At 40.1% G+C, this 12,763-nt stretch overlaps 1 protein-coding gene across 4 annotated transcripts in view; it reads right to left on the bottom strand.

The window, feature by feature from the left end:
• The window catches only part of WDR11 (WD repeat domain 11), a 48,624-nt gene extending 38,851 nt beyond the window's left edge, over nt 1-9,773 (bottom strand). For all 4 annotated transcript variants that reach the window (XM_076339131.1, XM_076339132.1, XM_076339133.1 and 1 more), the window contains exons 1-3: nt 9,660-9,773; nt 8,076-8,187; nt 3,463-3,616 (exon numbers count right to left, since the gene is read on the bottom strand). In XM_076339131.1, the coding sequence (XP_076195246.1) occupies nt 3,463-3,616; nt 8,076-8,187; nt 9,660-9,745 (352 nt within the window). In that variant the 5' untranslated portion in view covers nt 9,746-9,773. The remainder of the gene's footprint in view (nt 1-3,462; nt 3,617-8,075; nt 8,188-9,659) is intronic.
• Between the last annotated feature and the right edge of the window lie 2,990 nt (nt 9,774-12,763).

Below are 12,763 nucleotides of genomic sequence, written 5' to 3'. Positions count from 1 at the left end.
AGCAATACACTGGGTTACACATGTCCACACACATACACACAACCCACATCCGATCTGAAGAAGTCAGATCTTTTCATCCAGTGAATTCCTACCTGAAACAACATACGGTACTGTACAGAACTACTGCAGAGTCAAAATGAATAGAACCATACAACATCCCAATTGATATCTGGGATGACACCATGAACCATACACCATCCCAAATTAATATTTGAGATGATATCAGTACTGGACCTGGAAACAACTGTCTTCTCCACTTCAAATGCATTTTACAGAGAGTCTTAAGTTTAAGAGTAAAATGAAACTGCCTGTAACACACAATCAAGAATACAAGTACAGTACTTAAATGCTAAGGTCAATCTGAAGAGGTATGGCTGCCAATCATCACAGCTGGGCATCATTTAAACATTCAAGATAAATGGACACAAAAGACTATGTTTTCTGTCAATAAGAACAGAGACTGACCTCAGTTACTAGAAAGGAGCTGTATTAGAATTACCTGCATGCTCCATGGGGCAGTGTTTTAGACAACAGAATGGGTCAGGCAGGCAATGGATGAAGTCCCCCCAGTCCAGCTCCTACCACTCACTGCATAACCTCACCAAGTCACAGCTTCTCTACAGCATATATATATATATATATATATTAAGATGTCAAAAAAACCTCCTTCCTCAGCCATTCTTCTGTTTTATCAATTCAGCTTTTTCAGAGTTGATAAGTGCTTCTCACTGGGTTTCAGAGAAAAAAAATATGCAGCTCTGCGTGTCCTAATCAGTTACACTGTAAGTTAACAAATGGTTAACTCCTTCCCAGGTGAACGCAGAGTTTGGATCAAATAAAGAAGAGTGCCTTATACTGAAGCACCACTTTTCTCCTCATTGAAACAGTGAGGCTCCAGCTGTTATCCTAGAAAGCTCTTGCAGATAACACACAGAGAACCAGCAGATCACCCTGCTGCTCAATCTCTGTATTTGCACCATTTTCTACAGGCTTGTAAAAAACAGCCAGAGGCCTCAGAAACAGATGGAAAGGAAAAGAACCTGCTTTTGTTAGAGGTTATTGCTGAATCAAATCAGGGACTAAGGATGGAACAGAATTTTAATTCTGTTGCTTATTAACTTTTTTTTCTTAGCCAGCAGATTGGAAAGCCTTCATTGGGTCTGAAAACCTGGAGAAATCTTCAAATGGCATAGTCAAAACTCTGCCAAACATGCAGTGAATCGGTGTCAGGAGTAAATAAAACACAGTTTATAACACACACACACAAAAAGAAATAAAACTAATAAAATTAATTGCAGTCAATAGAATAAATTTTCAATGTCCACTTACAGACTTACAATATTGTATCTACTTTCACAGGATTTACAAAAACGTAATAATAACAAAAACCAACCAACCTAATTTCATAAGTGGGCTTTCATATAATAGAATTCAAAATAAAAACCAGGTATAACACAAGCCTCATCACAAGTTTTTAAAATAGTCCAAATAAACTATAAATTATTCTTAGAAACTCATTATGGTAGTTTCTCGTGTGGGGGAAAAAAACCCATGTTCTAAACTTTACTTCAGAAATAATTTGTAGACATATTGCCAGTGAGGACAACAGTAGCAATAAACAGAAATCCAGAACATGCAGCAGAGCATGTAGATGCTGCTGTACTTGCAGAGTTATCCCTCCCAGCTAATTCTGAAAGACCCAGTCCGATGCTGGAAGCAGTCCACTCACAGCATCAGCTCAGGCACTGGAAGCAGACCAGCCACAGTAACGCAGCCACAAAGCTAACCAGATTCCAGTGCTCCAGCCAGCTCCTGGTCAGTTCTGTTAGGAGTGGTTCCAACAGACAGAAAGGTGCCTACCACAAGTAATTAGAACAAAAAAACACAAGTTTTACAATAGTAGGAAAGTACTACTATCAACTACAAACTGCACCAATTAAAGCAATAGTAAAAATTATATTGAGTGTGTGTGATGCAACAAGGAATGAAGTCTAGATCTTTTGATTCCCTTTTCTGAGTTCTAACCACTACCTTAACTTTTTCATTGATGAAGTACAAGATGCTAACTAATGAAAGGGAGCATTTGATGGATGATACCTTACTAATAAATGAGCACAAAAAGAAGCAAGGAAAAAGACACTTAATTATTCCTTTCCAATATATTCTCTTAATTGTGTTGTATCTGGCCAGTGGCTACATTTTCTGTTCTCTATCCTTCATCAGACCAATTAAGATAGTACTGATCTCTATGCCAGGCTTCTAAACATTTCTGCCTCTAGCACAAGCAAACATAAATCTTCTATACCTTACAACATCATAAATACATAGCTCCTTTCTCCAGGCTTTTTGTTTGTTTGTTTGGGTTTTTTTGTGGGATTTTGGTTGGTTGGTTGGTTCTTGCTTTTGTTTTTTACTTCCCCGCAGAGACTTGTGAAATCCCTGAATGAGATCATGATTTTTTTCTGGTAATGGGATAAAGAGTCTTCAAACATCCAGCTGCACAGAACTGTTCAGGTAGAGTTTATCGGGTATTTTTCAGACCTTCCCAGCTGCACTGGGCTACCACCCACAGAACAGAATAAAAAGCAGCAAATACCACTTTAAACTGTCTTCCTAAATGAAAGCCAAAACCAGTTATTTATACCATTTCAAAATTTGCTCTCTCTCGACTGTTTGTGTTAATCCTTACCATTTATGTCCACTTAATTACACTTGAAACCTAATTCAAGTGTGGCACACTCAGTTTCAAGACATCCTACTGCTAACTCCAACCATATGTAAAACCTACTTTATTCACAACTGTCTTCAATGCTAAAATTTACACAATATCTTGTCCCTTCTCCATTTCACTTTTCACATCTTAATATTGCTATATATGCATAGAAAAGCCTCCCTGTTCCTATGAATCAGACAACTGCTTAGATGCTCAAAAAAACCCTTCTCTCTCTAGTTACATTGCAAATGTATGTTATCATGCTAGTATGTTTGATCAGAAGTAGCTATATAATGAACTATCTAAATAATTGCCAAAGTATATGTGCACAATCAAAACTCTTAACTTACAGCAATGTAATACTGTTAAAGTACTAACCACTATAGATGACATTAACATTCAGGTGCAATGCAAACTGCACTACATCTCCAATTCAAAAGCAGGAAGATGTACTTGACACTGTAAATATTATTTTTTCAATCGATAACATTAATAAAAATAGACTGTAACTTTTTTCAGAAGATCCTGGAAAAAATTACCACAATGAATTAAATCTCACAGCATCCCTCTCGGAGACAGTAAGTCTTACGTTTACACAGAAAATGAGTAGACAAACACAGAGAAGGCTAGTAATGCCAACAGTAAAATTCAATGGCAGAACTGAGCATAGTTTGCAAAACCTAGGTGATGGATTTGTACACAATGCTCCATAAAATAACTTCCATACAAACATCATGCACTATCATTACCTTGAATTGGTTTTGCATGTTCTTGTATTTCACAACGAGCTGTTCCTGTTGCCACATCCCATACAATTATTTTTCCAGTAACATCAGCAGAAGCTAAACGTAAAGAATATGGAGAGCCAATATTGTGATGGTAATTTTCTTTAGCCCACTTAACCTGAAGATATAGATGAAAATTGGTCAAAGGAGGCAAACATATATAACAAAGACACCATACTTCATATGGATAAACAAATAATAAACAACTCAACAAAAAAGCATAGTAACAGTTAATGTTAATAGCATCTGTGTAAGCATACCTTTAAGCTACCATCAGTTGTGCAAATTTAAGGTATGTTGCAACTGTGCTGCATGACTGCATGGTTGGTATTTTTAAATTACATAAATCACTAATTCTTGTTCCTGAAGGTAACTACAACAAATCCATAAATATATGCTATGTATATAAAAAGTTTACTCAAATATTTAGAAGAAACTAAATGGCAATGTTTAAGGTTCTGTGGGCATCTACAAACCTATAGCCACTGACTTCCAAACACATGAAAGTTGAAAATTTACCATCCAACTTTTACACACATCCTAAAACATGCCATTTTCCTAATCTGTCAAATATATTATGATATTGGAGAGGAAGGTAGGTTAGTCTTTCATCTGTATGTTGTCTCATGTCAGGTCATTGCTGACATTTGCTATATTTTTGGTCCTTTTCAGCATCTTGCCACCACTGATTTCCACATACCACTTTCTGGTTTGGGATTTCAAGCTGCATGGGCTTGCAAGTTGGCGATACTTACGAAAAATATGTGTCTTGAAATTTGAAACATTCTGCCTACAAGTCTCCCGAGATTGTAAGGAGATAACACTGACTTCTTCCTTACCTACTCAATATGGACTTGTTTTGCTATCTTTAAAGGCAAACTTCTGCCCCTAAGAGAGACTGAAGACACTAACAGAATAAAGAAATCTTAACGCTAAGGTAATGGGAGTTTACCTACTACAAAAATGTCGCCATAGCTAGCTAGCTGTGTGCTGTCACAGTACCTGACAGAGAAAGGGTGAGGCCAAACAGAACACTTTTTGCAGATACTGAAAGCATGACATTAGAAAAAACAGAATTATCATTAGACACCACTAACTTTGCAACATGAATTAGATTTATAATGGCATTCAGAACACTGTAGCCACCTTTGTGCTACCCCTCTCAGAGGTGTGACCAGGATGTACCTCAAAAGCCTAGCTGAACAAATTAAACAAACATTACACGTGCACAGCAAGCAATCTTCAGAGAGCTCTAGCTATAAACCCAAAGTGTGTTTCTACCAGAATAACAAAGAATTCTTAGGAGAGTCTCCTCTACCTACAAATTCCAGTTTTGCAATTCCTGATTCCTGCTGTTCAAAAAAAACCTACCCATGAGGATACCTGCACGTAAGTATGTAGCTATTGAAAAAAGTAATTCTAGAAACTTGCAAAGCTATTTCTTCCTCAGTTAAATATATGCTACTTTGAAGCAAATTCCAAGTCTGGAAAACATCATTTCCTAAGGGAGGAGCTGTCACCAAGTTATGAACAACAAAAAGGAGACCTTTAACACAATCAGCCTCAACCAGAGTTCATGCAGCTCTCTAACACCGTAAGCCCTCTTTTCTCATTGTAGTCACACTGCTCCAACAAAGTCCCCACACATGAGCTGATCCCTCTGCTAAAATAAATTATTTTCTTACTATACTGGTCACTGCCTCTCTACCCTGACTTCAAAATACAGCAGGATTGGTCAGAAGCAAGAACCAGAGATGAAGTTTTTTTTAATTTTCACAGTCTATCCCACTTGATTTGAAGAACCTTACTATCACTGTTTATTAACATATCAGAACAGACACAAATGATATTTCAATCTTCAATGAGAAAAATTGTTGCTGTAATTACATTTTCTTTTGTAAAAGTACTCTTTCAAGTACTCTTTGTAAAGGTACAAAAAAAAAAATCAGACATAATCCACTCCGTACAAAGTTATCAGTATCCCACAAACACCATATGGACATACGGACAACTAACATAGATCCATTTCCACTGAAACCATTACCTGTTCCAGACATAGTTATGACAGCCAAAGGCCAGGAAGTATTTAAAGAAAAATAGTTAAACAGACTGCGGAAGGATTATGAAACAATCGCTTTTCTCTTTGTTTTTTTTATTGCAGATAGTGGTGTATTTTGAAATTTTTCAAATCTGAAGCGTGGGGTTTGGGGGAGAAGATCCCCTGTAGACTGAGTTTGCTGGTGTGAACCTCTACTACAAAGAGTTTAAGTCAGATATACACAGCAGACTTCTTACAGATCCCCGCCAGCTTATTTACACTCTCAGCATTTACAAACAAAAAAAGAAGTCAGTTAGGAATTGAACAAAATTTCTTACAAATGCACGTAAAGGTATCTGCAATGATCATGGCCTCATAATTTCTCATATAATGTCTACTTCTTAAAGCAGAACAGAATTTCTCTTCATTCTTCCTCCTCATAAATTAGTCATTTTCTTACAGTCTATTTCTATTAATAAAGCACCAGACAGTGGTTTTAAAAAATTATCTTATAAATTATATAAAAACTATTTGGACTTCAGCATTTGGCTTCCTAGTGAAATAAGGTTACTTCTTAATGCTAGTGAATGTAACTGAAACACATTAAAATGCTATCATTACATGGATCAAAAACTAATTTTGCTACAAGTTATTATCTAAGCTAAGTGGAAATTTAAAGCAGAGTCATCATTATAGCTGCCACCTCCGTACCACTTACATTTTCTATTTTTTTTTTTTTTTTTTTTTTTTTTTTTTTACACAATTATAGACATTGGAATTGATTTGTTCACTTTAAAGGGCAGCCTGAAGACAACTGAGGCTAAGGGTATGCTTACCCAACCAAGTTGCCAAAAGGCAAGCAACAGTATTAATTCACAGAGTGCTGCTTACTCTGTGGTTGCTGTCGTGTACACACCTTTGCTCTGAGATAACTGAGAAATAACCTCTCCTTACTGAGTCAGATAAGTTGCCTCACATTTGTCACCAAAGAGACTGTTCATAACAGCGGCACAAGCTCTAAGTTGACAGCAATGTTTGGGCAACTCTGAGAATCCTCAAAATTCACTGAAAGATTTGGGCAAGTATATAAACATGCTGGAAGAAATCAGATTTCAGTCCTTTCTGACATTTTAGCATTATTTTTAAACATGTCACAGCACACAAGTCTCAAAAAACAATGTAAAGTATCTATTTTGAAAACTCACCCTTCTACCTTCCTTTTTTCCAGGCAGTTTCAAAATTCTCTCTAATCAAGCAAAACTAATTCCTAAACTTTATAACCATTTTTAAAAGCTACAATGTCATTACCTGTATGGCTCTTGGCCAAGATCTTGTATGGATCTGTATCAGTTTTGCCCTACCCAATATTTTCACCCAGGATTTGAACAGTTTATTTATTATTATTAAAAAAAGCACACTTAATTGGACTCTGTAACACAGAAATACATTATCCTATATAAAGATACATAAACACCACCACCTGTGTAGCTACTGAATATACTGAAGTTTCAAAACCACTCACTAAAAAATTGAAGCTTGAAAGACATCATCAGAACATGAACAGAACAGAACTTCAGAACAGAAGTCAGTAAATTATCAAACCCAAAGACAAAATAATTGTGTTTAATTTTAAAATACCAGAGTGGCCATATCTGATATTAGTGTATCTATATGAAGATCGTCTATTTAAAGAAAAATACACATGGGAAAAAATAGCGTGTAATTTCCAGAAGGCACATTCAAACTTTTTCTTTTACTACAAAAAACACCAAAATCCCCCTATCTAAAAATCTGTTTTTCTTCATAAATTACTGACTGCCTTCTAATATAGCCTTTGAGCTAAGGACTATCAACCATTATATCTGCCAGCCAAACATTCTCCTAAACCCTGACTCAATCTGTCATTCTCCACAGTCAAAGAAATGATGCATCAAAGAAATACATCCTGTTCCACACTTGACCCAAAGCCAAACTCTCTGCAATTTCAAGTCAAGGACCTTCAAAGGAAAGTACAGGTACCCTACACTTATGCTTAAATTTTATCCATTTTTATTGCTAAAATAATGTTCGGTTTTGTCTGCTATTGTTCATTTTCTATAGGTAAGAACAGAAGTAAAAACTGTTAGACCAGAAGTAACTGGTCAAATGGTGCACTGGTTACCCCCACAACAGGAAAGATCAGCAAGGGCATCAACAAGGAGATTCATTTGATATTTTGTAATATTCATTTGAAATTCTGTTATGTTAAGAGCTGTCTTAGAAACATTTCTGTGTTCTATAACACTACCAACTGTTTCTATATATTCTATACCTTCTATATATCCTATACCTTCTATAAAGGTATACCATCAACCTCAGCTCAAATTTCAGCATGTATGGTTTGATTTACCTATAAAAGAGATCATGTAAAAGAGGGGTATTTTACAACAGATTTTATGGGAAAATCAAGTGCAATATATTGTCAAGTATTTACAGTGATTTAGAAAGATAATATATATGCCAGAATCAAGTAATATACCTTAAAACATGTACGTCTCACCTTGACAACACTAGCTTTGTGTCTTTCCAAAACCTGTAAAGTCTGAGCAGTATTGGCATCAACTATCAGCACAAGAGAATGACATCCATATGCAATCAAACCTTGCCAGCCCCTAGAAAAGCATATATCATCATCAAGCAAGCAAAAAAGAACAAAAAGCACTTCACATCAAGAATGAGGTTTTTTTTTTTGTAAGTTGAATGCATGCTACTAAACACAAACATCAAACAGTAAAAATTATTTAATAACATAAAACTCAAAAGCATTATGAAATGCCATTGCTGCATTGTCTGCTGAACCATTTGCTGATGGAAATCTAAGCCACCGCAAAGCACCTCTGTGTCCCTCTTCTGTAAATTTAAGACATCACATAGGAATTCATGAAAAGCATTCCCTAATTTTATATATAAGCACACAGGTAAGCAATATATTTGCAATTATATAATTAATTGCATCTTTTTTTTTGAGACAAAAAAGGAGCATGTGAACAATGATTACAGTAATAGTGAAAATCTGCTGAGGCCTGTCCGACTTCAGGAGAGGTTAATGCGGCCACGGATGACAATTATAAAGCTACGGTGAACACCAAGCAAGTGGGAACAGTCAAAGGAGAAAAACGAAGTTTCAAACTAAGAACTTCAGAGAACTTCAATGTTCACTGCTTTACAAGCTGACAAACATAAAGGCCACAGTTTTCAAAAATTACTTGGTTCAGGTACTTCATTTTATTTTCTCTCCCTAAGACTCAGCAGTATTAGGTTAATGCTTTTCAGCACAGCTGAGTGAAGCCACTGCTCAGAAAAATGAGTACAAAAACCAATATATGTACTGGCTTTGTACATCAACTCTCAAAAAATAAAATAGAAACCAGAAGAAGCTGCTCTGATCTCTACAGTTTGTTGCACCAACAAGACCTCTGCCCAGAGAAGCAAATGTCATTGCCAGAAGGGACTGGCCCATGCTCTTCTATGACCATGGCTTTGTTCGTATTGAGAGCTGGACGGCAGCAACTCCACGGGGCTCCCTGCCTGAGCTCTGCCAGCCTCTCCAGCGAGGAAAGGGGAGAGGACGGGGATGTCAGCAGCTTCCACAGTGCCTCGCAGAAGGAGGCTTGCCTTGGACACAACGGCACAGCACGCCCGTTTCCAGTAACAAAAAAGGACCCGAGTATTTGCGGTGAGCACCTTGACCAAGACGGCTGGTAACGATTCCCTCGCAGAAGGGCACAGCCAGCTCTCCAGAGGGATCGCTACCACCGCTGTACCGCACGCCCGGCAGCTGCCGGCGCTGGCTGAGCCTCGGCACCTGGACGTGTGACTGTATGAACGTCCCGGCTAAAAGCGCGGGCCCCCCCGGCTCGGTGAGAGCGGGAGGACGCAGACCCGGGGCAGGCAGCGGGGCGCACGCCCGCCGCCTTAGCCAGGCACCGAGCCGCGAAGCTCGACCCGCGGCTGAGGAGAGGCGAAGAAGCCACGGGGCGGCCCGGGGGACGCCGCGGGGAGAGGCCCGGGGCACCCCAGCCGCCCCTCTCCCCTCCCCGAGCCCGACAGACCGCCCCAGCTCTCCCGCGGCCCGGCCCCTCACCAGTCCGCCGCCCCCCTGTTCGGCGCGCTGAGGGCGCCCGTCAGGGTCCGCGCCGGCAGCTTGATGTTCACCGTGAAGCGCTGCATGGCGAGGCCGAGGAGCGCCGGGCCCGGCGGGGCGACCCGAGCCGGGGCAGCCGGTGGCCGAGCACGCCGCGGCCCTGCCCAGCAGCGCCGCCACCGCCCAGAAAGCGCCGCCTCGGCAGTGCCGCCGGTCCGTGCCGCCAGGGTCCGCCGGGGCCCCGCGGCTCGGGAACGGCAGTTCCGGGGCCGGCCGCGCCCGCCAGCTCTCGGAGGGCCTGCGCAGGGCCGCGGCGGCCGCGCTGCGCCGGCCCGGGCCCTTCAGCGCGGCGGCTGCCCGCCTCCCGCCATCTCAGGCACAGGCCCGGGGTGTCTGGTTTCCTGCCCGGCCCGTGGTGCCTCCAGGCAACTCCAGAACAGCCACCCGGGACTGGGGACACGGGTCCTGCCTCGCTGGCTTTAAATCACGGAGCCTGGACGGAAAACACGCCGTGGGATGCCAGAGGCCCGTCTGTCTTGGCTGAACAGCTCCAGGGAAACTCGTGCTTCTTGACAGTCTGCGACTGGGGCACCTGAAGTCACCTCAGCACGCAAAGGGCACCCTGTCAGGTATCCGGGTCCATGGATGCTGCAGGACCCGCTACTAGATCCAGCTAATTTCTTTCAGCATTGTCATTTCTGCTCCAAAGTTACTTCTTAAATGGCAAAATGCAGCAGTGACAGCCCTCTTGCGGTAACCACTGTGTTGCTGCTCCATCCCTCAGTACCAGCATAAAGCACTTACCTTGCACCGTAAGGCACCAAGCCCTACCTCATGCAACCCATCCTCCAACCTGCCCCCAAGCTGTCACTCGTGCTTGGCAAAACCACCCAGGCTGACACATCCGTGTGCAAGAGCGCTGTGCATTTGCGCTGGAGCACACCAGGCTGCAGAGCTTTGAAACATCCAGAGCTTTTTTCTGTGCCGCTGCATTAGTAAGATGGCCAGAATCACGTAGCTCCAGGTGCGTTACTTGACATACAAGCACTGTTTGGGGGTTTGTTTCTCTTCAAAATAGACATGCTTATTGTTTATTTGTTATTTTTCGTAGTGAAAAAGATGCCACTAGATGGCCAAAGTTGGCAAGATCGCAATGCCAGACACCTGGTTTTGCATTGCCCCAGTGTCATTTTGTCACAGAAGATGCAATAAGTGCTGTTCCTTTTTTTTTTTTTTCCTTTTTAATCACAGTTGAGTTTGTGCAAGTGGGAACTGAAGAAACAACCTGCAGCTGATGTCTTTTCCAACTCTCTTCTAAAGAATCTGCTCGTGAAACATAGTACATTGCTCAATACCATTTTCGCGTCACTTTAATATTGGAACTTATTTCTCAAAACCTCCTTCTCCCAAAATGTCTCTTTTTACCCTTACAAGCTGAAAAATCAATTTTTTTGAGAAGTAGAGGAATTTTTGTTCCTTTTTCTTTGCTACCTTTTGAGGACAACATGATCTACACCTCCAGAGATCAATTTTGCAGGAGCCTGAGCAGCCACTAACCTCATTAATTTTAGTTATTTTTTGCTAATTCTGGGTTTTTTCTCTGTGTCCTTGGACATCCTGCTGCTACTCATGTTTTCAGAGGGCTTTGGTGGTTTGTTGGATCGGGGTTTTGTGAGAAGGGTGCCTTGGAACTTTCTTAGCACAACAGAGACAGAGGCTCTTCTTGACAACTTTCCATCCATTTTTTGGACATCAGAAAACCAAGAGATAAGTGAAATGCTTAAAAGATAGATACTTCAAGGTAGGTGAAGATAAAGACAAAGATACCAGAAGAAGGGGAAAAAAGGAGGAAGTGAGGGCTGTGTCAGCAAACGATAGGTTGAAGAATTAAGAATCTAAGAGTAGTTTTAAGGGTCAGATAGAGGGTGAAAATCAGGGTGCATCAGCCAGACGAATACCTACTGACGATTTGTCAGAAGAATAGAGAGGAGATGCAGAAGAGATTTGTCAACGATGATAAGAATCATTGGAAGAGCTGAAAAGAATAGGAATGTTGTGAGATGTCAGAGGGGAAGAAAAGCTGTGCGCTGGATGAACTACATGTGAGTCCTGGGGTCCATCCGTAGCTACTCACCAACACAGAGGCTGATGCACAGCAAATGGATGTGAACTAAAACTGAGATGCTAACTGTGTCTTTGAAGTGGTTAACAGTATGCACGTTTTTATATCTTATTTTTCACTTAAATCATTGCTAAGCAAGAATGCAAAATACGTCAGGGCACTTAGTCTTCTCATTCATCTGTAAATACAATGATACACTTTTGATTGCCATACAAACAATAAATATCAAACTTTAAGCTGTTTAACTGCATAGTCAGTAATTCTATTAAACCCACTGAAACCTCTGGGACTAGAAAATGTCCAAGATATGATACTCGGTAGGAGAGACTTCATGCTGGACAGCTTGAGCTCCAATTGTCCTCACAAAGTACATATGGAGAATGAGGTTGTAGGTGATCATAAAAAACAATAAGTCAAAAAACTTCAGATTAAATAAATAATGAGAACTATGGTTTTACATAGCTTTCTTCTCATGATTCTAAATAAGTTTTCTGTGAGTTTGAACTAGAAAAAATGGGACCAAGGTAGAGATATGTGCACAGTCTCCCTGTTTTAGGTTTCTCTTTTATATAATAATTACTGCAGGAATAATTTAAGGAAGAAGAAATCTCTAAGAAGACATGCGTCATGAAAAAGTAATGGAAAATGAAGTAAAGACTGATTTTAAGAGCCATCTGCAACTCCATGACTACAGCTAATGAAAATGTGAATGTAGTAATTTATTGAATTTGATCAAGTGTATATTGAGAAATAAAAGTGTCCTCATGTATATTGCATACTAAATGGGTGGAAAAAGTTTTAATCCATGTTATTAATGTTTTGGGTTGTGTGTGGTTTTTTAAACTAAATTCAGAAATTCAAATGTCCAGAAACCATGGCAACCATGTATATCCAGTAAAATGTTATTAATTGCTGCATGTAATAAATATATCCTACACACCAATATTTAGGTTGGATACAGCCCACAAATGATTCTTATGAG

Source organism: Aptenodytes patagonicus, chromosome 5 (genome assembly GCF_965638725.1).
Source record: "Aptenodytes patagonicus chromosome 5, bAptPat1.pri.cur, whole genome shotgun sequence".
Classification (NCBI taxonomy): Eukaryota; Metazoa; Chordata; class Aves; order Sphenisciformes; family Spheniscidae; genus Aptenodytes; species Aptenodytes patagonicus.
This window is presented reverse-complemented; position numbering and strand designations above follow the sequence as displayed.